Source organism: Phycodurus eques, chromosome 16, assembly GCF_024500275.1.
Source record: "Phycodurus eques isolate BA_2022a chromosome 16, UOR_Pequ_1.1, whole genome shotgun sequence".
Lineage (NCBI taxonomy): Eukaryota > Metazoa > Chordata > Actinopteri > Syngnathiformes > Syngnathidae > Phycodurus > Phycodurus eques.
In genome coordinates, this window is record NC_084540.1 from 1,343,075 (window position 1) to 1,368,908 (window position 25,834).

General features: G+C 42.6%; 1 protein-coding gene across 1 annotated transcript in view; it reads right to left on the minus strand.

The window, feature by feature from the left end:
- Window positions 1-25,834, minus strand: part of smg1 (SMG1 nonsense mediated mRNA decay associated PI3K related kinase) — a 44,756-nt gene that overhangs the window by 2,647 nt on the left and 16,275 nt on the right. Inside the window, 45 exon segments of the mRNA XM_061699985.1 lie at window positions 261-367; window positions 632-805; window positions 1,680-1,780; window positions 1,857-2,068; window positions 2,185-2,412; window positions 3,142-3,321; window positions 3,418-3,570; window positions 5,334-5,471; window positions 5,696-5,905; window positions 6,795-7,069; window positions 7,191-7,380; window positions 8,157-8,313; window positions 8,424-8,635; window positions 9,203-9,437; window positions 9,558-9,830; window positions 10,422-10,701; window positions 11,158-11,330; window positions 11,811-11,875; window positions 11,877-12,005; window positions 12,120-12,338; window positions 12,720-12,829; window positions 13,006-13,144; window positions 13,267-13,512; window positions 13,640-13,869; window positions 14,531-14,777; window positions 14,898-15,120; window positions 15,233-15,387; window positions 15,455-15,672; window positions 15,784-15,945; window positions 16,074-16,254; window positions 16,928-17,146; window positions 17,333-17,471; window positions 17,629-17,773; window positions 18,722-18,857; window positions 18,973-19,124; window positions 19,353-19,598; window positions 20,412-20,532; window positions 21,327-21,477; window positions 21,628-21,769; window positions 21,973-22,284; window positions 23,528-23,661; window positions 23,804-23,958; window positions 24,046-24,207; window positions 24,344-24,543; window positions 25,527-25,753. Of these exon segments, the coding sequence (XP_061555969.1) occupies window positions 261-367; window positions 632-805; window positions 1,680-1,780; window positions 1,857-2,068; window positions 2,185-2,412; window positions 3,142-3,321; window positions 3,418-3,570; window positions 5,334-5,471; window positions 5,696-5,905; window positions 6,795-7,069; window positions 7,191-7,380; window positions 8,157-8,313; window positions 8,424-8,635; window positions 9,203-9,437; window positions 9,558-9,830; window positions 10,422-10,701; window positions 11,158-11,330; window positions 11,811-11,875; window positions 11,877-12,005; window positions 12,120-12,338; window positions 12,720-12,829; window positions 13,006-13,144; window positions 13,267-13,512; window positions 13,640-13,869; window positions 14,531-14,777; window positions 14,898-15,120; window positions 15,233-15,387; window positions 15,455-15,672; window positions 15,784-15,945; window positions 16,074-16,254; window positions 16,928-17,146; window positions 17,333-17,471; window positions 17,629-17,773; window positions 18,722-18,857; window positions 18,973-19,124; window positions 19,353-19,598; window positions 20,412-20,532; window positions 21,327-21,477; window positions 21,628-21,769; window positions 21,973-22,284; window positions 23,528-23,661; window positions 23,804-23,958; window positions 24,046-24,207; window positions 24,344-24,543; window positions 25,527-25,753 (8,263 nt within the window).

Here is a 25,834-nt window from a genome sequence, read left to right on the forward strand (position 1 = left end):
GGACTAAACGGTGCTAGTGTGAAAGTACCCTTTTTGACAACAAGACTCTTCACAGTAGCAAGATTCAAAATCACTATTTATCGGTTTTCAGACTACCAGTCGGGTAAAGTAAAAACAATCACAAACGTAGACACACTGACACTCTTCCCAGCTTAAATGATGCTTTTGAGATGTAACTAAGATGATCGAATGCCCCGAAAGTTTATATTGTATAATCATTACAATGGTCGAAAGATCGCAGAGTGCATTTTAAGCCTGACCTGCTCAGCGACACTCATCCTCCGGTTCGGATCGATGTCTCTGCCCTCCAGCTTGGCTTTCACTCTCTTCCACACACTGACAGCATACGAGTTCCTCTCCTGGACAGCTGCAGCCAAAGGAGGTTTACAGGAGGATTAACTACTGAAAATACAGAAATACAAGTAGTTGCAGCTACGACTATGCAACTATGTGTGGCTGTATTGCCCAACTCACTTTTCTTTTGCCATGAAGGACAAAGGGTTTGGAGTGATCGTTTCCATTGTTAGATTCTACTTTAACATAACTCTCATTAAAGAAGATATACATTTACATTTGTAGGCAACTCAATCTTTCTGCCTCGGTAGTACTTGTGAATGCAGAGTGATTATACCTTTTCCTGTTTTGGGGTCTCGCACAGCCCTCTTGGGGCTGGGGTTCAGGCCTTTGCTGTTCATCAGTGTGCTGGGTGGGGTGTCCGTGGGGGTTCCAAGGTTACGTGGCAGGGCCTTCCGTGCATTCTGGGACATGGATTCTGGCTGGGTCTTCAACCCGCTGCATCGAACAGCTTAAGGACACGAAACTCTGGTTACCATATTGAATGAAATGCCTCTCATCTCCAGAGTGGAAAATTAAAATTGCAACACTTCAAAATAATGAATGCAAAACAACCACAATTTTACACAAATGCACTTTAAAGGGACACTGTGTAACATTTTCAGTTGTTTACTGGCCAGAATAGATGTCTGCATTTATAAATGTTATCATTGGTGTACTATGACCTCTGCTAATAATCTGATACATTCTTGTAAGAGAAGAATTTTAGATTTATTGGTGACCCAGTAAGGTTTTTTTCCATTCGGTTTTGCAAAACAGTGTTGTTGTTCTTTGAGGTTTTTGATGTACAGCGTCTACCATTGTTGCGATACGTGTTTGAAAAACCGAGGGTCTAGATAGCACTATTCGTTTGGATGCAATTTTCTTTTTAACATAATATTAAAGTGACTAAATTAGTTTTTCCACCAATAAGTGTGCTAACATGTTACTTAAAACATTGCCTGAATAGTTAATGTTTTATGATGGTGAGTGAGTTTTGCTCTGAAACGGATTATTGATATTTGGACTATTTCTTATCGGAATGGTTTAAAAATGCAAAAATATTGTTTGACATGTAAGAATAGGTTTTTCGACTTTGTTTGTGCGCGGCTCATTCTTGTGGGTCCTTGATTCCTAACCCTATTTCTACAGTGTTTTCTGTGTGAATCAGATCCCATTTGTACCACATAACAGTTCTAGTTAAAGTGACAATGTCTCCAGCACGTTACTCGGATTGAATTACAAAAAAAAAAAAAAAAAAAAAAAAAAAAAAAAAAACGAAAAGAAAAGAAAATTATCCACTGCGTTTGATGGCTATGTATTGTGTTAATTCGTGAAAGTCATACCCGCTGCAAAGCTCGTCTGGGCTGCTGGCACAGGGCTGGCGCAGTCATTTTCTCTGTCCGTCACCAGTGGGGAGGCGAAGCCCACTAGGCCATTATATACACTGTGGAGAAGCAAACACAGAGAATGAACACTTGATCAATACCAGAAAATTCTTGTGTGTACGAGACTGGGACGACCTCTGACTCTGGGACTGGAGCTCCTTCACAGTGGTTGGGATCTCTTCGAGCAATTCGAGTTGCTCCTGATTACGTGGCTGCCCACTGGCCTGAATGACAGTGAATAAGACCACCTGGATGTTGTCCTGCCATGCTTTGTACTCCATCAAAAAATGACGAACACTGCCCTCATATGCCACCTCTTCGCCATCGGCCAACGCTGCTTCCTCATCCTGTACACAGGACAAGCAAAGGTTTAAATAGACCCGTGGGTACTTAAAAACAAACTCATGCATTGATTGTATGCCGTGTCACAAACCATATGCACACGTAAACCGAGAGAAAGTACCTTAGCCATGGCTCGGAGGAGGTGCTTGACATCAGCCAGTTGGCGGTTGTGGCTGGACAAAATGGTTTTAATGGAGTCGACGAGGAGTTGCTGTGTTTCAGCACAGGAATCCAGCTGCTGCTCACGCTCTTCTTGCATCCTCTGCTCTGAACTAAGCTCCTCTTCCAGCCGTCTCTGGGCACAGCTCAGCCAATCGGGGCTGCCTATTGGTAGGTCCAGCACCGGACTCTGTCGTGAGCATAAAAAGAGTTTTAAAGCATGATTAATATTGTGTTACATGCTCACTCTTTTTACATTTGAAAACGGTTACCCGAATTACTCTTGTTGTATACCACCAAATAGAGGCGTTAACATGAATGACATAAACAAATCCACTACTGACATCAACATATTTCAATACATTAAAAATGGGCAGCAAATAAGTACCAGTGGTTAAAAAATAATTGAATCTATGACCTTGGTTACTGAGAATCAACACAGAAATATATTAAAAGATGTAGCATTTATGTCATCAGGCAATTATAGAGCTCTCACTGTATTATCTGGTAAAATCTGCATTAACTGTTGGTAAGTTAACGATTTTGAAACCATTCTGGATCTCATGACTTCAGATGACATACAGGTACATTCTTCTGCTATTTTGCGACATTTAATTCCAGCCTTACTCTAGGAACGGACCATAGCATTCCTGGCTTTTTAGTTGTTCTTCATACAATCAATGGGTGGTCAACCATTATTGCAGTACCAAAGAGAACATGTACATTTCAGTCAATACTGTCGGAAACCAAACTGCCTATCAAACTATGTTGCAGTTGAAGACGCAGATAGAACTGGTTACTTTTTGTACAATTAACAGTAGGCTTGCTGACCATATAAAAAAATGAACAGTTTTGTTAAGGGCGATTAAATGGTATGTATAAAGTGTCATAATCCATGTCACACTAATGTAAAACCCACCAGCCTCTGCAATAGTTCCAGCTCCAGTGTAGACACTGTGCTACTAAACTGGGCAGCGTAAGAACATGTCTGCTGGCAGCGCTTCAACAGTTCAAACAAGGCTGCATCCATGTTGAGAGCCTCAGGGGATCGGGTGCGAAGGCCTTCAAAGTTCAGGATGGTGGAACACAAGAAGGTGACCTAGAAGGAAAGACATCTTTAAAATGAGTCGTCCGTCTGGCATTAGGTCAGTATGCAGTCTCAGGTTTTATGAACAGGCCCTGTAAGCTGCGGCACCTGGCTTGCCCGCTGGTTTTCCCTGGCCACCGTGGCACGTTTCTCCCTGATGGTCATCTCAAAGTCCTGAAGGACTGGGGCCAGTGCTGGGTTTGCACCCCCAGCCCATTTAAGACGCTGCTCAATGCTAGCCTCCAGTGAGGAAAGCTTCTCCTGAAGAAAGGAGTCATCAAACAACAGACAATGAATTTCTGTTCAACTACATGAGCGCTAACTTAAATAAGGCACATTTTCAAGAATCATTGTCTTGTATGCAAGGCAAAAATAGTTTTAACTGTTTTCAGCATTACTGCCCAATTCTGCTTTAAAGCAGTTTTGTCTGATTTCAAGGTAATATCATTGACCTGGTAGTGAAATGTGAACATGGAACAAAGTACAATGGGGCAAAAACGTATTTAGTCAGCCACCAATTGTGCAGGTACTCCCACTTAAAAAGATGAGAGAGGCCTGTAATTTCCATCATAGGTGTACCTCACCTATGAGAGACAAAATGAGAAGGTAAAAAATCCAGAAAATCACAGTGTCCTGATTTTTAAAGAATGTATTAGCAAATTATGGTGAAAAATAAGTATTTGGTCACCTACAAACAAGCTAGATTTCTGACCCTCACACACCTGTAACTTCTTGTTTAACAGGCTCCTCTGTCCAACACTCGTTACCTGTATTAATGGCACCTGTTTGAACTTGTTATCAGTACAAAAGACACCTGTCCACAACCTCAAACAGTCACACTCCAAACTCCACTATGGCCAACACCAAAGAGCTGTCAAAGGACACCAGAAACTAAATTGTAGACCTGCACCAGGCTGGGAAGACTGAATCTGCAATAGGTAAGCAGCTCGGTGTGAAGAAATCCACTGTGGGAGCAATTATCAGAAAACGGAAGACATACGAGACCACCGATAATCTCCCTCGATCTGTGGCTCCGCGCAAGATCTCACCCCGTGGGGTCAAAATGATCACAAGAACGGTGAGCAAAAATCCCAGAACCACACGGGGTGACCTAGTGAATGACCTGCAGAGAGCTGGGACCAAAGAAACAAAGGCTACCATCAGTAACGCACTACGCCCCCAGGGACTCAAATCCTGTAGTGCCGAATGTGTCCCCATGCTTAAGCCAGTACATGTCCAGGCCCGTCTAAAGTTTGCTAGAGAGCATTTGGATGATCCAGAAGAGGTCATATGAAACCAAAATAGAACTTTTGGTTAAAAACTCAACTTGCCTTGTTTGGAGGAGAAAGAATGCTGAGTTACATCTGAAGAACACCATTCCTACTGTGAAGCATGGGGGTGGAAACATCATGCTTTGGGGCTGTTTTTCTGCAAAGGGACCAGGACGACTGATCCCGTGTAAAGAAAGAATGAATGGGGCCATGTATCGGGAGATTTTGAATGAAAACCTTCTTCCATCAGCAAGGGCATTGACGATGAAACGTGGCTGTCTTTCAGCATGACAATGATCCCAAACACACCGCCCGGACAATGAAGGAATGGCTTTGTAAGAAGCATTTCAAGGTCCTGGAGTGGCCTAGCCAGCCATAGAGAATCTTTGGAGGGAGTTGAAAGTCTGTGTTGCCCAGCGACAGCCCCAAAACATCACTGCTCTAGAGGAGATCTGCATGGAGGATTGGGCCAAAATACCAGCAACAGTGTGTGAAAACCTTACAGAAAAGGTTTGATCTCTGTCATTGCCAACAAAGGGTATATAACAAAGTATTGAGATTAACTTTTGTTATTGACCAAATACCAAATCAGACATGATTTTCTGGATTTTTTTTCTTCTCATTTTGTCTCTCATAGGTGAGGTATACCTATGATGAAAATTACAGGCCTCTCTCATCTTTTTAAGTGTGAGTAACTTGCACAATTGGTGGCTGACTAAATACTTTTTTGCCTCACTATGTCACAACACACACCTGAATTGCAACAATGGCTCCCTCATCCTGACTGAGCTTATACAACTTCTTTTTTATGTTGCTGAGGATGACTGCACGAGGGGGAATGTTGACACTTAGCGTCTGATTATTGGGACCCAGGATGTCCTCATGCTGCCACTGGAGGAAATACACACAAAAATACCTGTTTTACTTGGACAAGAAATAAATGACAACTGAAAAACAAGTTTTATAAATATGTAATAAATTTACAATGTTATATATATATATTTATATATATATATATATATAAATATATGGGTGGATGGATGGATAGATAGACAGACCAATGAGAAGTTACAACAACAAAGACAGGATGTGAATGAAGCCTCTCTGGTGAGTACCTGAAACATAGCAACATGCAGTTGAATCCTCTGTAGGCTGGCCTTTGCAGCATCCAGGTTTCCATCCAACCTTCGCAACAGGTCCAACTTCTTCCAGGCTGTGTCGTAAGAGGCGGCCAGCACTGTGGCTCTGTTTAGCAGCAGTTGGGAGACATGGCCGGTTGCAAGGTTCTGCTCTGCTGCTTTCTTACAAAGTTCGTCCAAAGACACCTTCCAAAATATTAAAGAGTTGCTTAGAGCAGTGATTCCCAACTAGTGTGCCTCGGGAAATAATCCAATTTCACTTAATTAGACGGAAATGTATAATTTATTTATTTATTTTAAATGTACTGCTAAGTATTTCTTCATCTATATCTATGCCAGCAACATATAGTAACAGGCAGAACAATTAAATGTTCTTCCACGAGATAGCAGAAGACACAACTAACCTGTGCATCCACCTGTTACAATTTATAAAGCAGAATCGTAGCTTTGTGTTCAAATAAACAGGGCCAGAGTACATTTGTGAGTCAATTGAGACAAAAATCATCATTATTTCAGTGTATAGATAGATACTGTGACATTTTTGTTTGGTGGCGTGCCATGATATTTTTTTCTAATGTAATGTTGGCTCAGTAAGCGTTGTGAAACACTGGCCGTTCATGCATGTCATATTTTAAAAATAGGATGCTCTGAAAATGTGACTTCATTCAATGTCCTTTGAGCAAAAGTGTGGTAAAAATGGTAAATGGACTGCACTTATATAGCGCTTTATCTACACCAACACAGTGCCCAAAGCCTCACATTCACACACACATTCATACAACAATGGGCGGCTGCTGCCGTGCAAGGCGCTGCCAGGCCCACTGGGAGCAAATTAGGGTTCAGTGTCTTGCCCAAGGACACTTCGACATACAGACAGTCGGAGCCAGGATTTGCAATGACCCTTCTGTCACTGGATGACCCGCTCTACCAACTGAGCCACAGCCGCCCATAACACATAAGCTCTGGCAGTAAAATAATGACTGACTTCACACCACATCTGTGATGCCAACTTGTTGGAGGAAGGGAAAAAAAAAAAAGCTCTATCAAAAACTATTTGAATGCAAAAAGGTTGTACCTTGCTCTCTGCACCGAAATCTTTAGCCTCAACCTGGGCAACGACATCCAGCCCAAGAGCAGACAGGGTGCTGCAGAGGGCTAGCCCAAGAGCTTGGCTGGGCAGACCCATGAGCATCTGCCAAACAAATTCAGCTGTAAAGGCCTTGATGGGGCGGGTCATTTGTTCCTCACTGATTATTGCCCCAGTCGTGCCAGTAGCATTCGTCTGCCGGTACAACGGTTTTCCTAAACCGACTGGTCCATTGGAGCTCAACAGCTCATCACCAGGGGGCCCTTGACATGCAGGTTTCCAAAAAAGAAAACAGACATTTAGCGAATCAGTCAGTGACTGGCTATTTAGAAGTTAAGTGCGTATGCACTTAACTGCGTCTTTTTGGCAGTGAAGAAATCCCACCAGATAGTGTCTGAGCAAAGCAGGAGCACATTCTGAAGAAATCTCTGATGGTTTGTAGTCTTTTGAGGAAGAAAACCTCCTCCATCACTTCCCGCTGAGCCAGACTGTCAAAGAAGTGGAGCTGTGCAGCGCGTGCTTCTCTCATAACATCCACCTTCCTCCACGCTGACGGCACTTCCAGTGACCTCAACTGAGGATGAGCAGCAGATAAAACGGGTCGCTATTAGTAGGGAAAATGAAGATAGTTTCCCAAAGAAAAGTGGACTCATTTGAAAGCACTTAAGGTTCATGGTGAGAATAAATTTACAGTTCCCCCACCGTGCCAAAGTTCTTTTATCTTAACTCTATAAAGATTTCAGCGTTCTGACTATAGTGTTACCTTGACTTACGAGTTTAATCCGTTCCGTGTACAAGCTTGCAACTCAATCTACTTGTATATCAACTTTCCCAATTGAATTCGTTCCAGCCCTCCCAAAAAAACACTTTTTTTGTTATGTTTTAATAAAGAGAAATTGCACTGGATTGTAAAATATAAAAACAATAAAAGAGAAGAATTGAAGAGATAAAACTGGTTTTATAAAGTGTTACTAAGACAAAAGTCACACTGTAGTATTCATTTGTTGAGGTGTGCCTTTAAGGAGCGTGGCCTTGTGAGTGACATCAGGAGCCAGAGTCAAGTCAGGTTGGCCGTATACCAAAAGAATAGATAAATAAATAAAATAAACTGACCAAGTGATGGCTTATAACCTGAAAAACTACAAAGTTGGGGCACTCGTAAGTCAGGGTACCACTGAAAATGGACTATGACTGGAGTGGGGGGGAAACATTGGCTTCAAGATGCAATCAGAAAGTGTGTTGAGTATCATAATACATTTAGTCAAATCACCTTAAAAACCTGTAACTGCCCATATACAGGGACTTGTTACTTTGTGTTGACAACTATTACAATTACAGAGAGGGCCTAACCTTTTCAGTGAGCTGTCCGAAGGCGGTCTCTAACTGAGTGAACATTCCATCAAAGGCCACCAGGAGCATTTGACCAGCAGACATCTTCGGTGAGTCCTGGCCCGTCCCGTCAGTGCAGCGTGGCTGAATGAGCTCAGAGTACTGGGCACGCAACATTCTGTGTGTGAACACAATATATTACATACAACCATATAGAATTGACTTTAGCATTTGAAATACATTACCCAATGTGGTTTCAAATCAAATTCCTAAATAACCACTTTTCACCTTGTGATGTCCAGACATTGGTTGTGTCCACCGTGGTCTAGCTCTGTGGTAGCCATCAGATTGTCAACCAAGCCCTGCAAGCCGAGACCATCAGAGCTCTGCTCCACCAGCTGCTCCAATTCTGACAACATGGACTCCAGGGTGGGCTCTCCTTTCACCATACATCGCAGAGCCTCAGGAAAGATGATCTGACGGAAATTGGTGTTCAGTTCCTGCAGTTATAAAAACAAAAAAAAGGAACACAGATTCTTCAAGGAACTTGTTGCAATTCAGGTGATAACAATCGAAGACAACGATGATGAGCTATCTTTTTTTTCCAACCTATCCTCTTCAGCTGCATGGCCATGCAGAATGGTGGATCTGTATGCCTTTTGTGCTGGAACAGTTTTGATGCGCAACAGGGGAGTTTGAAATACTCCCTCTGCTTATTTTGTAATGTTTTAATTACGCTGATGTTTATTGAAAATGCAGCCAGCCAGAAAAGAGTTTTAGGGGACGGAACAGACAACGGGAATAGCGGTGTGAACCACAGCAAAACAATGTTCCAGAAAACCCTCAAATCATAAATCAACCTTGGTATAGCAAGGGATTACTGTAGTCTGTTGTTGACTTGATTAGACTAATGTTTACGCATTGGCACAAGTCAGCTTTCTCCACATAATAGAGTAATTTTAAAGCATTATGGTAACAAGCTGAGAAATGAAGTTAATTAGATCATTTGTCTACTTGACATTCAAACCAGGTTCACGGTTGGTGTTGTAAGGATGCGACTACATTACCTGCAAGCAGGTATACACAGAATTGCCCAGGTAAACTGCCTGAATGGTGGCGGAGGGTGATGGAAGCTCCAGATCATTAGGCAGGAGGGGGCAGCGTTGCAATAGCGTTGCCAAGGCACTGACGTTTCCAATCATGCTGCAGAGCTCCTCTAGGAACCATGCTCCATCTCGGGACATAAGATCTACCAGCTGCTCTCCAGCACTGGCTGCTGCACTCTCCATCACAAGGTTGCGCCTAAATAAACACATTTGCAATTATCTTCTTCCATTTGATTTGTGTAGTTAGTAATATGAAAATTAACTGCATTCTAATGGATGTCTGAAATGATTTGTTACGTAGATCAGATATTTGAACCTGCAGAGTGAGCCAAGGGCAGAGGTGATTATCCCAGCAAGACTGAGTGAGCCTGACTCTCCATTTTCCCGCAGGAAGACCCCAATGCAGTGCTCAATTTCCTTCAACTGCTCCTCACAGGCTGCTGCAGTTGTGCCTTCAGCTTTCAGTCGCTCAGCTTGGTGCATCACACGCTCATTGGTGTCAGCCACTTGGCGCTGCAGAGCCAATTCTACATTGGACATGAACTGGCAGGTGGCTGCATTGGACTGAGGGGCAAAGAGCACCTCATATCTGTGCAGAAAAATAACATCTCAGGTCAATGAAAGATTTATATCAACAAGGTTATGTTGTGTACGTGCTAAGTGAAGATGAATTATTTTGGATTTGGATTTGTTATTTTTCGTGTGTTTTCTAATTTCTTTTTATATTGTATGCTTAATGTTCAAGTTAAACTCTGATTATGTTGCAATTTAAATATTTCTTTTTATTTGTTTTATTGGGGTTATTTTTCAGGATTTTGTAATTACATTTTTTAAAATTAATTTTCAATTTTAGTATATTCAAATGTTTAAGGTTGTTCATGTAAAACATTGGTTAATAATAAATGGGTCAGTTTTTCCTCATATCTACTACTGCTGACTATTGTTCTCTGTTTGAGCAATATCACTTGATATCAATATTTAACATTCCATACTACAAAATAAGTATTTATGACTCGTGCTGATATCGTATAGCATCAATAACAGTATCAGACACTACTCAAGGCTATAATATCGGTATCGTATCGGAACTGAAAAAGTTGTATCGGGACATCCTAAGTTGCTATCTGTGTCTAGACATGATAATTTGGAATAGAGGCATTGATGGATGTGCTTTGCTTACTGTCTGTAGATATGCTGGCAGTGATCAACTGACATGACTCTCAGCATTTCCTCCAACCAGGCCTTCCACTGGTGGGTTCGATGGCGCAGCATGTTTGTTCGTGGGTAGAGCAAAGCAACTGTTGCGTAGCTATGCAGCTGCTCCAAGCAAATACGAAGGGCCCCACGGCGCTGCTGGAGCAAGGAGCTCACCTCTGCCTCCAGGCTTTCACATTGGCTGATCAGAGGGGCCTGGCCTGCATTCTGCAAAAAGGCTGTAGCTGGCACATAGCTGGGAGGACCTGGGGAGAATCGTAATAGAAATGTAATAATAATCAATAGCATTTGTAGATTTTGGTATACGTGATCCATTTATGATTTCAACTTCCTTAAGTGTGTATGTATGTGTGCGTGATGTGTGCGTGTGGGTGTGTGTGTGTGTGTGTGTGTGTGGGGGGGGGGGGTCCTCTTCGAATCTTGGCTCAGGCTGCTCCATGTGGCAATTTCATGTTCTGCCCAGTTTTCTCTAGTTGTATAGTACAGCATCCTCAAATAATCCAAAAATATGGAGGGCAGGTTAACTGAACACACGAAATTGCCTGTTTGTCTATATTTGCCCTATGAGTGACTGCTGACCAATACGAGGTGTACTCCTCTTTTTGCCCAAAAGTCATCTGGGATAGGCTCCAGCTTACCCGTGACCCTCAATAGGACAAAGGGTAGGTATACCAATTCATGGAAAATAAATATGATTATACCCAGATCTATGGGGGTACTGATGTCCTGCAGCAGAGCAGCCAGCTGAGTTGTCTCCAGGTTGGAAAATGCCGCCTGGTACTGCGAAATCCATTGATCCAGGTCAGCCAGCTTACTTTGAATGGCCTCTTGCACAGTCCTCTGTCGCGATTGCAGCTGGGTGTGTTCAGAGTATCTGTAAAAAGGGAGGGGGCATGCTTACCACTCTGACACATCACCTTTGCACTGATAAACATCCCGCGGGTCCTTTTCCTCTTTGCCCCGGTGGACATGACGTCCATGATTTCCAAAATAATTTGAAATATAGTTTGAAATGTCACCTGTTTCCAAATAACCTGCTCACCTGTGGAATGTTCCAAACAGTGTTTCTTTTTTTTTTTTAGCATTTCTCAAGTATTATGCAGCCCCTGTCCCAGTTTTGGGGGGAATGCGTTGCAGGCATCAAATTCAAAATGACAAAATATTTGCCAAAAAACAAAACAAAACAAAACATCAGTTTGAACATTAAATATCTTGCCTTTGTATTGTATTGAATTTAATACAGGTTCAAAAGGATTTACAAATCATTGTATTCTGTTTATATTTACGTTCTACACAATGTCCCAACTTTGGAATTGGGGTTTGTTAATGAAACTAAGCATCGTGTCAGGCTTACCTTTGCTCCAGAGTGACAATTCGATGCTCTGGTTGGTTCTCTGCTCCTTCCAGGAAGGCTACCTCCTTCCTGAAGCTTGGCTTGTAGTTTCTCTCCCTGGCAGAGCAGATCCTGGAGGACCAAGTACTCATCCACAGCCTCTTCCACTTGTGGCAGGACAGCCAGCATTTCATCACGATTCTTAAACCAGTTGACCTTCACAAAGTGCATAGACAACTCATTTTTTTGTTTCCAGAACAATTGGGTGCCTAATCATGGAGGAACCTAGTTTACAATCTGTTTACTTCTTTAAGTCATCTTGGGCCTTACCTTAATCTCTGCGACTCTAGAGGAGTAGAGGGAGCGTGTGATTTCTCTCTCCATCTCCCTCTTACTCTGCTTGCTGTCAGCCTGTTGGCCCCCTCCTCCATACACTGCACCAGCAAAGCCCACCTCCCCCCCAGCAGTCCAATCCACCAGGGGATCATAGACAAAGGCCTCCAGCAGGGTCAGAAGTGTTTCTCTGCCTCGGCGCATCATTTGAACAACCTGAGGAGATTAAAACGTATTCAGAAACAGTTTAATGGCAATTTTCTCTTCTCTACCGATATGGAAGGCCTTGAACAATTGCACAATGATGGCACAATAAAGTCAGTCAGGAAATTATGAGGCAGAGCGTTGGGAATAATATACAAATATCAAATAACCCATTTTGCTGAAACCGTGTGGCTTTGCTATGATCAAAGTCTGTTCATTATGAACAACACTCTTAACTTGTGGAAGGGCTGAGTGTTGATATGGCAATTGTTGGCAATTGTTAACAATGCAAGACAACATTGTAAGAACCATGCCACAGAGTTATACATCTTAGATAACATACACAGGCAAGTAGTTACTGTTAACTTACTTATTTGTAGAGGTGACATTTACCTGTTCACAAGAAAGCCTGAAGATGCCCTCCACCCCAGTAACTCCCAGTGCACTCTCAATATTGTGTGTCATTCTGAATGGTACCTTCTCTGGGACTCTTAGGCTCTTTCCTAAAGCACGAAAAGCAATGATGTTAGAAGGTATTTAACAATGACGTTAAAAGGTATTCAACCAGGGATACAGAAATAAAGTAAACCGCAAATTTTGATGCTCGTCAGCATTTGTCTCCAGTAGCACCAAGACACTTAACATAATCAAAAGAACTGAATTGATTCTCTGTCCTTACCTTTTTCAAAACAGACATTGTAATCAATGTGTACAACCTCTCCAGTGGTCATGTCAATAAGCACATTGTCAAGGTGTCTGTCTCCAAGGCCAATTATGTATCCCACCATTGACATGACAGCAGTGGATCTGGCATATGACTATAGAATAGAAAATTAATATAAGCTAAACATCCTCAACAAGGGTTAAATGTAATACTGTAAACCCATACAATCAAGATACAATATAAAATGCATGACACAAAAATGGCAACAGTGATTACCTGAGTGACCCTCCACCATTCACTAGGTGTGGTACATGAACACCACAGCTCCTTGGCCAGTAAATTGGAAGGCGTAGCCTCCATCAATTCTTTCAGCACCTCCTTCATGACACTGAGGGGCCAATCTCGCCGTGTTACGTCCAGACTGAGCCCAACCGCTTTCAGGGCAGGACCAATGCGACTGTAATAGAGCTCACTTGGGCGTGGTACAAGAGGCACTGGCTGCTGCTGGAATGAGTCTTGGGCCTGAGTCAGGAAAGAAAGAAAATTGCATTCAATTATGCAATTAAAGTATGACAAATACTGTTGCTGTATCTAGTCATAGTAATCATTTAGTAGCATACAATAGGAATAAAACATTTTAGTATGTTACCTTCTGAGCCTGCAGCACAGCCTCTCTCTGCTGCCAGCGCTTGTATAGGCCAAAGAGGGGCGTGGCTCCATCAACCCACTGGATCAGTCCCGATCGCGTTCCAAGGGGTGTGACAGAATAATGGCGAGCATGGAAGCGTGGCTGCTCTTGTTGGTTGATCTTGGTGAACATTGTATTTACAATTGATAAGAACTGCATGATGCGCTCATCCAAATGTAAATCCTCAAGACCTGAGAGACAGCACAATATCACTTTGTTACCACACTCCTCCGTCTTCAGATTCAAATAAAAGTCTGAAAAGTTGCCTTTAAAAACCTAAATTCAATAGATGTAATTTCACCATGCATTAGGACAGAAATTGATAACATAAAACAAAAGCGACAAAAGAGAAAAAGTGCTGTAACACATGCAAAAGGTGGCGTGGCATTGCCTTGCTGAAATGTTGCTCCAAAAACCTGTATATACGTTTTAGCATTAATGATGCCTTCACAGATGTCGAAGTTACCCATGCCATGGACACAAACACACACCCACACCCACAGCATCACAGATGCTGGCTTTTGAACTTTGCACTAATAATTATCCGGACAGTCCTTCTTCTCTCTGGCCTGGTGGACACGACGTCCGTAATTTGCCAAAACAGTTTGAAATGTAGACTCGTCAGATCAAAGCACACCTTTGCCTAACACACTTAATTAACCTCGTCCGTGCAGCTGGAATTTGTAGTTTGGATTTGAAAAGCCTCTTTTGTGACACCAGTCCCAGAACCTTTCTGACACACCTTGTACATGCAAAATTACAGAAACTGAGGCGCTTAAAGGGGACGAAATAAGATGGATGTACAATCAAATAAGGAACACAATAAAGAGTCAGCATTAAAGTGGTATTTACCTTTGAAAAGGTATGGGTAGTTGTGACCATCAGAGCCCTGGAAAAAAAGCTTCTTTGGCTTGGTCTTGGTGGGGAGAATGGTGATGGATTTGCCAATGCTCTGAATGGTGACAGTGTCTGATGCTGACACCACACCTGGCAGGGCCATTTCTGTTGCAGTCAGAGATGCCAGGTGTGGACTGATCTCATCCAAATGGAGAAGATAGCTGGCTCGCTTCTGAGCACGCTGCTGCAGGCTTAACATAATCTAACACAAAGGTAACTACAATTAATACTCTCAGTTGACTGTGCAGGTTATATTAATAAAACGTAGTCTGTAATTAAATTATAAACATTTAGAGCAGAACGTCATAATTGTCAAACACACCTGTTTGAATGGGAGCCAGCTGCTGGCAGGGTTGGCAGGGTTGTGGGGGTTCCTCAGTCGCTCGAGGGCAGACTTTATAGCATCGCCATAGGTTTGCTGGAACCAGGTCTCATGAGGTGTCTCCGCAGGGGCCGATGTGATGCTGCAGACATGTTCCAGGGCAAAAACCACAGGCCGCATCAGAGCAGAGTGCTTCTCACGCATTATCGCTATCTTCTCATCCCTGAAGTACAAAATAGGGAAAAAGATAAATCAGACTTAATTTTGCCTTTGAGAAAACAGACAATATATTAATGGTGATATTGGCGAAAAGAAGGGGAGAGAGCACATCTCACCTGCGGAGCGTGTTATTGTTCTGAACCCTCTTAACCTCGTCCTCCAGCTGTTGGATCCTGCGCAGGACATGCATGTGCTGCTGCTGCAACACACCTAGCCACAATTCATCCCAGAGTAACGTCACCCTGCGCAGCTCACCGACTAACTGTTGGACCTGGTCAGCACACATGACTTGTTAGGATCTTCTTATCAAAATTGAATCTAGCTGTGAAGCCCATTACCTGAAGCACCATGGTTGGGTTCGCTAAAGACAGCTTTTCCACTATCTTGCTGTAACAATCCTGCATCATGGCTTGGTCTTGACTGGAGCAGAATGTTGCCAGCTCTTCTGGAGTGTCTCCTTTGTCACCACTCTCTGGCTGCTCCTCCTCCTCCCCACCAAGGCCCTCCACTTGGATGCTCCCCAAAAATGTGGGCAAAGCGGATGGCAGTTTGCTCCCTGTCATAAGCAGATTAGCTGTTTTTATAAGGACTATTTCAGTCAATGTCTGATGTATGATAAAGTAACTATAATGAGCTATAAGCAATAAATACAAACATTAAGCCCTACCTGAATTTTGAGCATCCCCTCCAAAAGAGAGTGAACCCACAATGGCAGGGTAAAGGATGAGATGTGGGGAGTCCTGGGCCACTCGGCAGAGCAAGCTGCATATGCTTTGTCGTATGTATGCTTCTGGATGATTAAGACGTGAAAAGAGTTGTGGCGTGATACCTGAGATAGCGAGACAATCAGAATATTAATAAACAATTATATCACAGGGTTTTGGGATCAATTCAATTCCAACATGTTAAATTCAGTCAAGAATAAACAACAAACTAAATTGTTGAAGTTTGACATACCCCTCCAAGGTGCTGTCGGGGTGGACGCTAAACCGAGCTCAAGCCCTTCCCTCAGTTCCCCAGCATGCTTGACCAACAGACGGAGGAGACGAAGGGTTGCCATGACTATCACGTCATCATTACTCTGTTTGCTGTTATGACAGGACAGTAAGAGTTTTGGGTCGTCCTCATCGATAGGGACCTGAAACAACAGAACCTTAATGAAAGGCTGCCCACACATGCAGTCAAGTGGCAATGATGGCCCGTCAGTTGTTATTCATTTTGACTCTATCTAATATATAAAATAAACACAATCTTCTTCTTCTTTTCCTTTCGGCTTGTCCCTTTAGGGGTCGCCAGAGCTCGTCATCCTTTTCCACGTAAGGCTATCTCCTGCATCCTCCCCTCGAACTGCCCTCACGACATCCATCGACCTTCTCTTTGGTCTTCCTCTCGCTCTCTTGCCTGGCAGCTCCATCCTCATCATCCTTCTACCAATATACTCACTATTTCTCCTCTGGATGCCTCCGAACCATCCAAGTCTGCTCTCTCTAACTTTGTCTCCAAAACATCGAACCTTGGCTGTCCCTCTGATGAGCTCATTTCTAATTTTATCCAACCTGGTCACTCCGAGAGCGAACCTCAACATCTTCATTTCCGCTCAATAAATACCATAATACAGTACATTAGGAAGATGTTTACTGATGTATTACAGCATCAATAAAGAGTAAGGTAGAGAATTTAATGTTGTTCTTTTTACCTGTTTTCTTGGAAGAAAAAACTATTTCTTTTCACATTTACTATATGTATCAAACCTGTTCCCCCCCAGTGCAGATATCCTTGCCAGGCATGCCAAAGATGACCCCAAGTCTTACCTGGCCCGCATTGAGCTTCAAGAATGTGAAATATGCTTGGCAAGAGATCCGGTATAGGCCAAATATTCGGTCCACCACACGTCTCCAAACCCGTATCAGCCCATCTGCAACAGGTTGGCCGGCCTTTGCTAACCAGGGGCAGGAAGCTGTTAGCTGTCGCCATATCACATCCACCATGTCATCCTCGTCATCGTCCTGCTGGAGCGCCATATCCTCATCCTAAAGCAAAACACGTGTACAATTAGAACAATCTACATTAGTACGTAAAAAAACTGAAATATTTCAACATTAGTTATTGTGAATGATGTACCACATAATCCAATATAAAGCATCTGCTTTGTTTGTGCTAAACTGAAGACAACTTATCCAGTAAAGTCATGATGGTTAATAGACATTAGACTCTACCTGTATGCCAGTTGGTCGACACATGGCTTGACCAAGGATGCTAAAAATGGTTTCTTTGTCTTCTTCACTTGTAGTTGCAGGGAGAAGTTCCTCAATATCCTTCTTTTCTCCAGAAAGAAGAGGCAATCCCTCACCTTGGCTATTGGGAAATAAAGTGCAATGTTGGTCTATGAATGTAATCATAATAGAGTAATTAAATAAGCAAGAGTTTAAAAAAACTGTATCACCAACAAAATCATCGTCAACAATGTTAACGATAATCAGTCATATACCGTATTTGCCTGGGGTCCACTAACCTGGCATTATCAACAACCTTCCTACCCCAGCGGTACGCCCAGCTGGCCAGTGCTGCCCAGGACTTTGCTACCTCTGGGGCCAAGCTCGTGGAGAGCTGGTAGAGTTGACCAAGCACAAAGTCTGGCTCCCCAACACCAACACTCACTGCACAGAAATCACAGACATTTTGTTATCCTATGACCTCATTCTCATCGTCAGCATTCTAGCAATGCTTAGTAGCACCTTTGTTATTAAAATGCTGCCTGCTTCATCTCAGCCTAACTTTGTGTTCCTGTTTTGTTTTGGTATGTCGTCGTGACTTAATTCAGGTTCAGGAGGATCAGAACAAAAATGTTGAGTTGAGATGTTGACAAAAGTTAGTCACAGTAAAATGCCCACCCTTGAGGACTTGCATGCTTGCCCGAACCAAGAGAAGAACATGCAAAATCCTCTTGGACCCTCCAGATCCTGGTCACCACCTCTTCCAGCTCCTCCCCTCAGGTAGGCGCTATCAAACAATCCTAACTAAAACCAGCAGATATTCAAACAGCTTCTTTCCTCTTGCCATTAAAAATTGCCCGAGGCTAAGTGACTCTCCGTAGTGTGTTTTTATGTCTCAAAGTATTTACTGTCAAATGGCTGTCTATTGTTATACTAGAGCGGCTCCAGCTACCGGAGACAAATTCCTTGTGTGTTTTTGACATACTTGGCAATAAAATAGGATTCTGATTCTGATCAGGAACACATCACATCTTTGGAACACATCATGTTAAGCTTAGCAGTCAGTATGTGAACAGTCATGCCCTTTGAAACATCACACCCCTTTGAAACTGAACTGACTGATCATCACATCCCTTAGAAATGCAAACCAGAGCCCTATTAGTTGGTACATAACAGGGTTTATGTTCAAAGGGTGTCTAGATTCTAGCCACCCATGTTCTGTAAACATGCATTTTATATTTGTGAGGCAAGCCCTCTTCAAGCAGTATTATGAAGAGAGCGCTTGATGTTTAAAATGTCTAAAAGGTTATTTCACTTTATTTTTTGAAACAATAGCATGTCCAAGTGGCACGCCATAAGCAATTGTATGCATAAAACTGTACTCAAAATTACCTGAAGTCTCAGTGGTAATGTGGGGAATGCTCAGTTCCACGAGAGGAAGCTCCAGCAGAGCAGAAATGTTCTGACACAAAGGTGACATGTTGCTCACCGCATTGGATGAGTTTACTGCCCCTGACATCTTTACAACCTGGAGCGAAACAGCAGAGTGCAAACTTAACGGACAAAAAGTAATGCCTGCACATCAGCAATTTTCACACAATCAAATCCTACCACCAAATGAGTACCAATTTAAAAAGGTGTACCTGTTTAAGCTGGGGTATCATGTCCTTCCAGTCGGCTAACAGCCATTTGCAGAGCGTGAGCAGTGAGCGACAGGCAGCACCTTCATTCTTCCCCACATAGCAATATGACAGAGCAGCCCTGCTCAGCATTTCCATCGCTGTGATGGACTGGCCTGTGGAGTTGAGTTCCAATATTTATGCTGACATGGCTCACCAAACATTAAAACAAAATAATTTTGATGCTCTTCACATATGACCTGGATGGTTATAACTTAGGTCACAGACAATTCAGTAATTTGTGAATTGTCATGCAAGCCTTAACTTTACATAATCACGTAATCAAGCTTTTCATATCCATATTTAGCTTATGCTGAATTATCACTGGACTACTGAATTCTCACCTGAAGTCCTCACTACTTTGGCTTTTTCTATCTGCAGCTCTGGTCCCCACTTCTCTCCCAGTGTGCCTTCCACATTGAGGCGCCGGAAGGCCTTTATTAGTTCATCGCCCTGCTCCTCGTCTTGGGTTCCATCGCAACACTGGCTGAGCAAGCGGGATGCCAGGGCAATGTTGCCTTTTTTTCGAGCAAACTTTACAGTGGTCAAACAAAGTTCCATGAGGTGGGCATCTGTGGTTGGAGACGAACCTGGAAGAGGATGGAAAAGAAACGTTTCATTCGGACACATGTTTTCAATTTGAACTGAGCGAAAAAAAGTGCACAAAACATTGGGGAACACTGCTTTACTGTACATTATTGGCAAAAATGGTCTGGTACTCGTCTCTACAGGTCCACTGCAATTTCTACAGGATTGTAAAGTTTTTGATAGTTAAAAATGATTATTGGTCAAAAACGTAACTATAGTGAAATAATGAACTGAGCAACTACGAACTCCTGTACCTCTGAGCCACTCACATCCTATGAATGCTGTACCAGGTACAATCTTCTGTAAGGAGGAAACTGTCTCGACACAAAGTGGGCTTTACATTTAGTAAATTTGGCAGACGGGCAGCTGTAAATGGCTTTACCTCACATTACAGGAAAAAAGTGTTTTCTCCCTGAATGATGATGCTCAAGCCCACCAATGGACAATGCACAGCATGTAGGAGAGGACTGCCTCAGGCAAAATTATTGCAGTTGAAGTTAGAAAAATAAATTCATATAATCCCAATTCTTTGATAACATTTCTGAATTGTTTATTTCTCTCCTTGTATGCACACAGGGATATCACTGGAGCTTCAGTAGTTGTACAAGTCTGAGGTGAAGTCCTGTGCAGTGACAGCCTGGAATCTGTTCTCACCCAGAAGCACAAATACCTACTATCCAATAAAGCATATGTCAATATTCAGGGATTCTTAGCTTCTGACTTTAAAACTTTTTAAAGGATTTGGCACGGAGGTTGATGGATGAATATTTTGCAATTTAAGAACAGGTTGTTTTTATAAATACTGACTGTATTACCTCTCACTTTGTTGAGGAGTTGTCTCTGGAACATGGTGTATCTGAGGGCTTGAAGGAAAGGCTGAACATCCTGTTGTTTACATGAGCTCAGAGCCTCACTGTTCAAAGGAACCACATAGTCCTACAGCGAATACAAACAACACAAAAATTCGAGACTTTATTAGTGCAGCAGGATTGATGTTTACATTGGTCCTTTTATTGTATAAGGCAAACAGAAGCCAGTCACATTTAAAGAATACTCGAGCTGAGAGAATATTTACATATTCTTGACAATTCATCCTTCCAAACCATCATCATTGGTACCATCCTGATCGTATCAGTGTTTTTCACCAGACAAAATGTCTATATTAAATTACAAAGAACACTGTTTTTAGATTTTAGATTTTGCCTTGTGACTCATCAAGAATTAGTTTTTCCCATTTTCATTTGTTGAAACAACCAATCAGCAGTGTCATAATACTCAGATGAACACATCCCATTTTTTTGTAACCATTCAACATATCGTTTAGCAAAAACATTAAGGTTAATGGGGCGGCACGGTGGACAACTGGTTAGCACATCTGCCTCACAGTTCAAATCCCGGCCCCGCCTGTGTGGAGTTTGCATGTTCTCCCCGTGCCTGCGTGGGTTTTCTCTGGGTACTCCGGTTTCCTCCCATGTCCCAAAAACAGGTAGGGTAGGTTAATTGAAGACTCGAAATTGCCCGTAGGTGTGAATGTGAGTTCGAATGGTTGTTTGTTTATATGTGCCCTGCGATTGGCTGGCAACCAGTTCGGAGTATACCCCGCCTCTCGCACGAAGATGACTGGGCTAGGCTCCAGCACACCCGCGACCCTAGTGAGGATAAGCGGAACGGAAGATGAATGAATGAATAAAGGTTAATGCAACTCAGATGTAAGACACTGGTGTACGTGCCTCTTGTCCTGAAATAGTGTTCTCCAGAGTGGCAATACAATGGAGCTGCAAAGTGGAAAGGGTGGGCAAGGCATCAGAGAGGGTCAGTGTTGACAGGCGAAGAGGACCCAGACAGATCCGTCCAGTTTGTTTCAGACATCGCACCAATGTACTGCAAAAATACACGACTTGTTAGACAGACTAAATTACAACATGAGTAAAACCAAATATCGCTGTTGTCATTTGACTAAGTAAGGCAAGTTTGATACATTCAGGACCTAAATGAGCAACGTCAAACTCGATTGTCTTTGTAAATACTCACTCTTGATTGGCTGTGGCCCTTTGCTCTGTTGGCTGACTGGCTTTTGCTAGGGCACTAACAGCAGTACGGAGGAGCTGTACCTCAATGGCTCTCTGAAGTTCTGTTGGATCAGGACTCAATGAGGGCAGAAGCCTCTTCAGATCTTAAACAGACACACAACCAAATTAGCACAGAATGCTTGAGAAAATAATTTTATGTGCAGTCCCTTCAGAAGCAGTACTAGTTCATTATTATAGTTACATAGTTCAGTATTAATCAACAAATAAGTCACAGTCACCCATTTTAAAATGACTGCTTGTCATTCCCCAAGTTAAAAGCTGAATCTAAGGATAAGCCCACACTTACCCATCTTGTCCTTGTTACTGGAAAGTGAGCTGAAGTCTTCTCCAGGCAGAAGTTCCAGCTGAGCACCACATTCAGGGAAATCCCCATCCTCAAAGCGGCTTAGGGCCTGAATGTAGTTGAAATCAGCCCTTAGGTTGATGCTGACTAGACTGGTAGAATTCTGTTTCAGAGCATGAACAGAGGACTGCCATTCCTTGACTGAGGGCCAATCACAAAGTGCCACATAGCACTGACATGCTTTGTTGGCCAGGAGGTTGACCGCCTCAGGAGAGCACTCATTTGACTTCAGCAACACAGTTTTCCTGCTTTCACCTTTTTCAAGAAAACAGAAAAAAAGTATTACTCTGTCTGCATAACAGTACATATCACAGTCTTAGAGTAGCGATAAAGAAGAGAATATGAAAATTAAGAAGTGCAAAATACGACAACGGTGACCCCGGACTGTTGAGCAACTGAAGTTGTACATCAATCAAGAAAGGGAAAGAATTCCACCTACAAACCTTTATCAATTTGTGTTCTCAGTTCCCAAACTTATTGAGTACTGTTAAAAGGAAAGGTGATTTAACAGTGGTTAATATGAACCTGTCCCAGCTTTTTAAAATGTGTTGCAGGCATCAAAATCAAAAGACAAAGTATAGCGCTTTGAACATAAAGTATCTTGTCTTTTTAGTGTATGCAATTGAATATAGGTTGAAAAGGATTTGAACATAATTGTATTCCGTTTTCAATTTACATAACATCCCAACGTCATTGGAATTGGGGTTTGTACATTTCGTTCCACCTCCATCACCATTCAATTCTGAGTATTTGTGTATGTCAAATGTCATTTGTAGTCACTGACCCACATCTCTGGGAGTATTTTGTACTATAGTATGCTATAGAAATATTGTTTCTGCGAGGAAATTCAAGGCTTTCTCACAAAACTGTTTGGTATACTCATTTATGTTCAGCACTGTATTAGCAGAAGTATACAGTCATATTAATAAAAACAATGTTCAATGTATGTACTATGGTGCATTGTTATCTCCACAATTGAATGGAATGAAAGTGTATACAGTTGGAACTAGGGCTGCATGAGTATGGCCAAAATAATAAACAATTATTTTGATCAATATTTTATTAACGATTATTCCTCATGTTGGGGAAAAATATGTATTTTTAATTGCACTACTTTTTAACAAACAAGTTTTCAGCAGAAAATGAATCCTTAAGAATAAATGATAGATAATAAAAAAATGTAACACAGTATCAATATATAAGACATTGTGGTTGAAAGTACTCTTTACACCGATCTGATCGGCTTGTTCGGTATCGGCCTATAATTACCATTTTAAATAAAATAAACCACCTGCACGCTCTCCTTTATGAAGAAAGCGCCTTCTCGTTATTATGAACCACCAATGGGCGCCGGCACATGCGCCCGTTCAGCCCCCTCACCACAGCGAGCGAGCCTCGCGGGCAGAGCGATAACACGATAACAAATAAAATTCTATTAATTGTGTAGCCCTAGTAGGAACCAATGTTGACTTGGTTAAAATTTACATTTAATAGTTACCATTGCTTGTATGTTTGGGGCTGCTGGTATTACTGGTGAGTTTAAGCAGGTAACAGTCAGAGCTTTTGATGCTGCAGTCCATCCCGGAAACTGCAGACAGCTGATCTTGGTAGTCCAGAGCTGCTTTCTCAAACCTAAACACATGCAAACAAATGCAAGAAAACTCGACACAATGCCCAAATATAATTTTGTTTGTTAATTCATACAAAATAAATTTATAAAGTTTTAAAGCAAAACAATGACAACCTAAATCTAAAACCTTTTTAGGTTGCTTACCGTCCCTCTGCTTGTAAAGCAACTGAGGACAACCAGCTGAGACTCTTGCCAGTGTTAGAGAGGCTCCAGACAGCAAGTCCTTGGATAGCATCTGGACAACGCAGCTCGCAAAGAGCTTCTGCCAATAATGTTAGAGGAACCTCTAATTCTGGACCCTGAAGCGAAGAAAACAGAAATAATCATTAGAATTTGCATCGAGGTTGCTTACCTAAAATTCTCACTGACAGTGTCCTCATCCTAACCTGGGTGCTGCTGTTTTTAATCTCAGCAAGAAGATCAAAGCCATGACGTATGGTCACTGCTGGCTGGCCAGACAGGAGACCAACCCTCATCAGTGAAAGGCGGATCCTTGTCAGCCAGTCTTGGCACGTCTGACGATTAGTGTAGAAGAATGTCCTGATACCCTGAGTAAAAAGCAAAAACTTGTATTATTCAAACCAAGGCAGATGTAAATTATGTGTAAATGTTGTCCATGCCCAACACTTAAACCAGATAATTATCATTTTTAAACAAACAGTGGAGTGAGACTTGCCAGCCTACCTTTGGTGGGGCAGTGAGCGCATTAGCACAGCCCTCATACGCGTTATACATAAGCTTCTCCAGGTTCTCAAGATACTGAAGCAGTAGCGTGATCCGGAGCTGATTGGAATGGTGACCATCTCCGTCACTTCCAGCACCAGCCCATGGTCCAACATCCTGCTCTGGGTTTAGGCTGTGTGCTGCCAGGCTGCGGATCATACCTGAAATAGAGGAAAATAAGGGAAGGCTTGGCAAGCTAATACAACAAAAACAAACAAACAAAAAACTTCTTCCCATGATTAGCACCCCTTCATTTTTTGCATAGCCTGTATATCTTCAGAAATAAATGGAAATGTACCAAACAATCAAGATCTCTGAATTGTAGGTCTAACAATTTAACAAAGAAACTTTTCAACTGAGAAAGTGTAATTTCAACAACAACAAAACAAACTAAAAAACAGAAAACAACAACATGTAAAACAATATCGGCGCCAGTCCTGAATATTTGGTTGCACACCCTTTTTCAGCCATGACAGCCTCCATCCATCCATCCATCCATCCATTTTCTGAGCCGCTTCTCCACACTAGGGTCGTGGGCGTGCTGGAGCCTATCCCAGCTATCATCGGGCAGGAGCCGGGGTACACCACGAACTGGTTGCCAGCCAATTGCAGGGCACATATAAACAAACAACCATTCACACCTACGGGCAATTTAGAGTCTTCAAATAACCTAGCATGCATGTTTTTGGGATGTGGGAGGAAACCGGAGTGCCCGGAGAAATCCCACGCAGGCACGGGGAGAACATGCGAACGTCACACAGGCGGGAGGTATTGGACCCCGGTCCTCAGAACTGTGAGGCAGACGCTCTGACCAGTCGTCGACCGTGCCGCCTGACAGCCTCCAAACGTTTCTTGTATCCATCAATAAGCTTTTTGCCTTTCTTAGGTATTTTCTCCCACTCTTCCTTTGCAAGTTTGTTCACGCTCTTGAACATTTGCAGGGTTCTTTTCCCCAATGGCAGATTTCAGCTGCCCCCAAACATTTTCAATTAGACACACTCACACACTCACTCTCTCTCTCTCTCTCTCTCTGTGTGTGTGTGTGTATATAGGCCTGCTACGTCTTCTCTTTACTACTAAAGGCAACCTGATTTATGGCCAATATCAACTTACAATTAAATACAAGCAAGAGCTTCGGTATCACCTTCAATGGTCTGGAATGTGTCTTGAGCTCGGCCAAGTGGAGTTCGGAGTTTGGACAGGACAGTGAACTGTGCAGCTTCCCACACTGCCCACTGCCACAGCACCACTTCAGTTTTTAACAGAGCCCGGGGCACGACACCAGGACGCATGCCATCAGCACCACCCCGGCCATCCCGTTTCTCGAGGCGCTGGCAGCTGTAATGAAGTCGCTCCAACCATGGATCCTTGCTGTGGACAAGAATGGGAAGCTTAGAAAGCCTCAGTATACTGACACAGAAACAGTCTGCCTTAACTCATTTACCAGTGGAT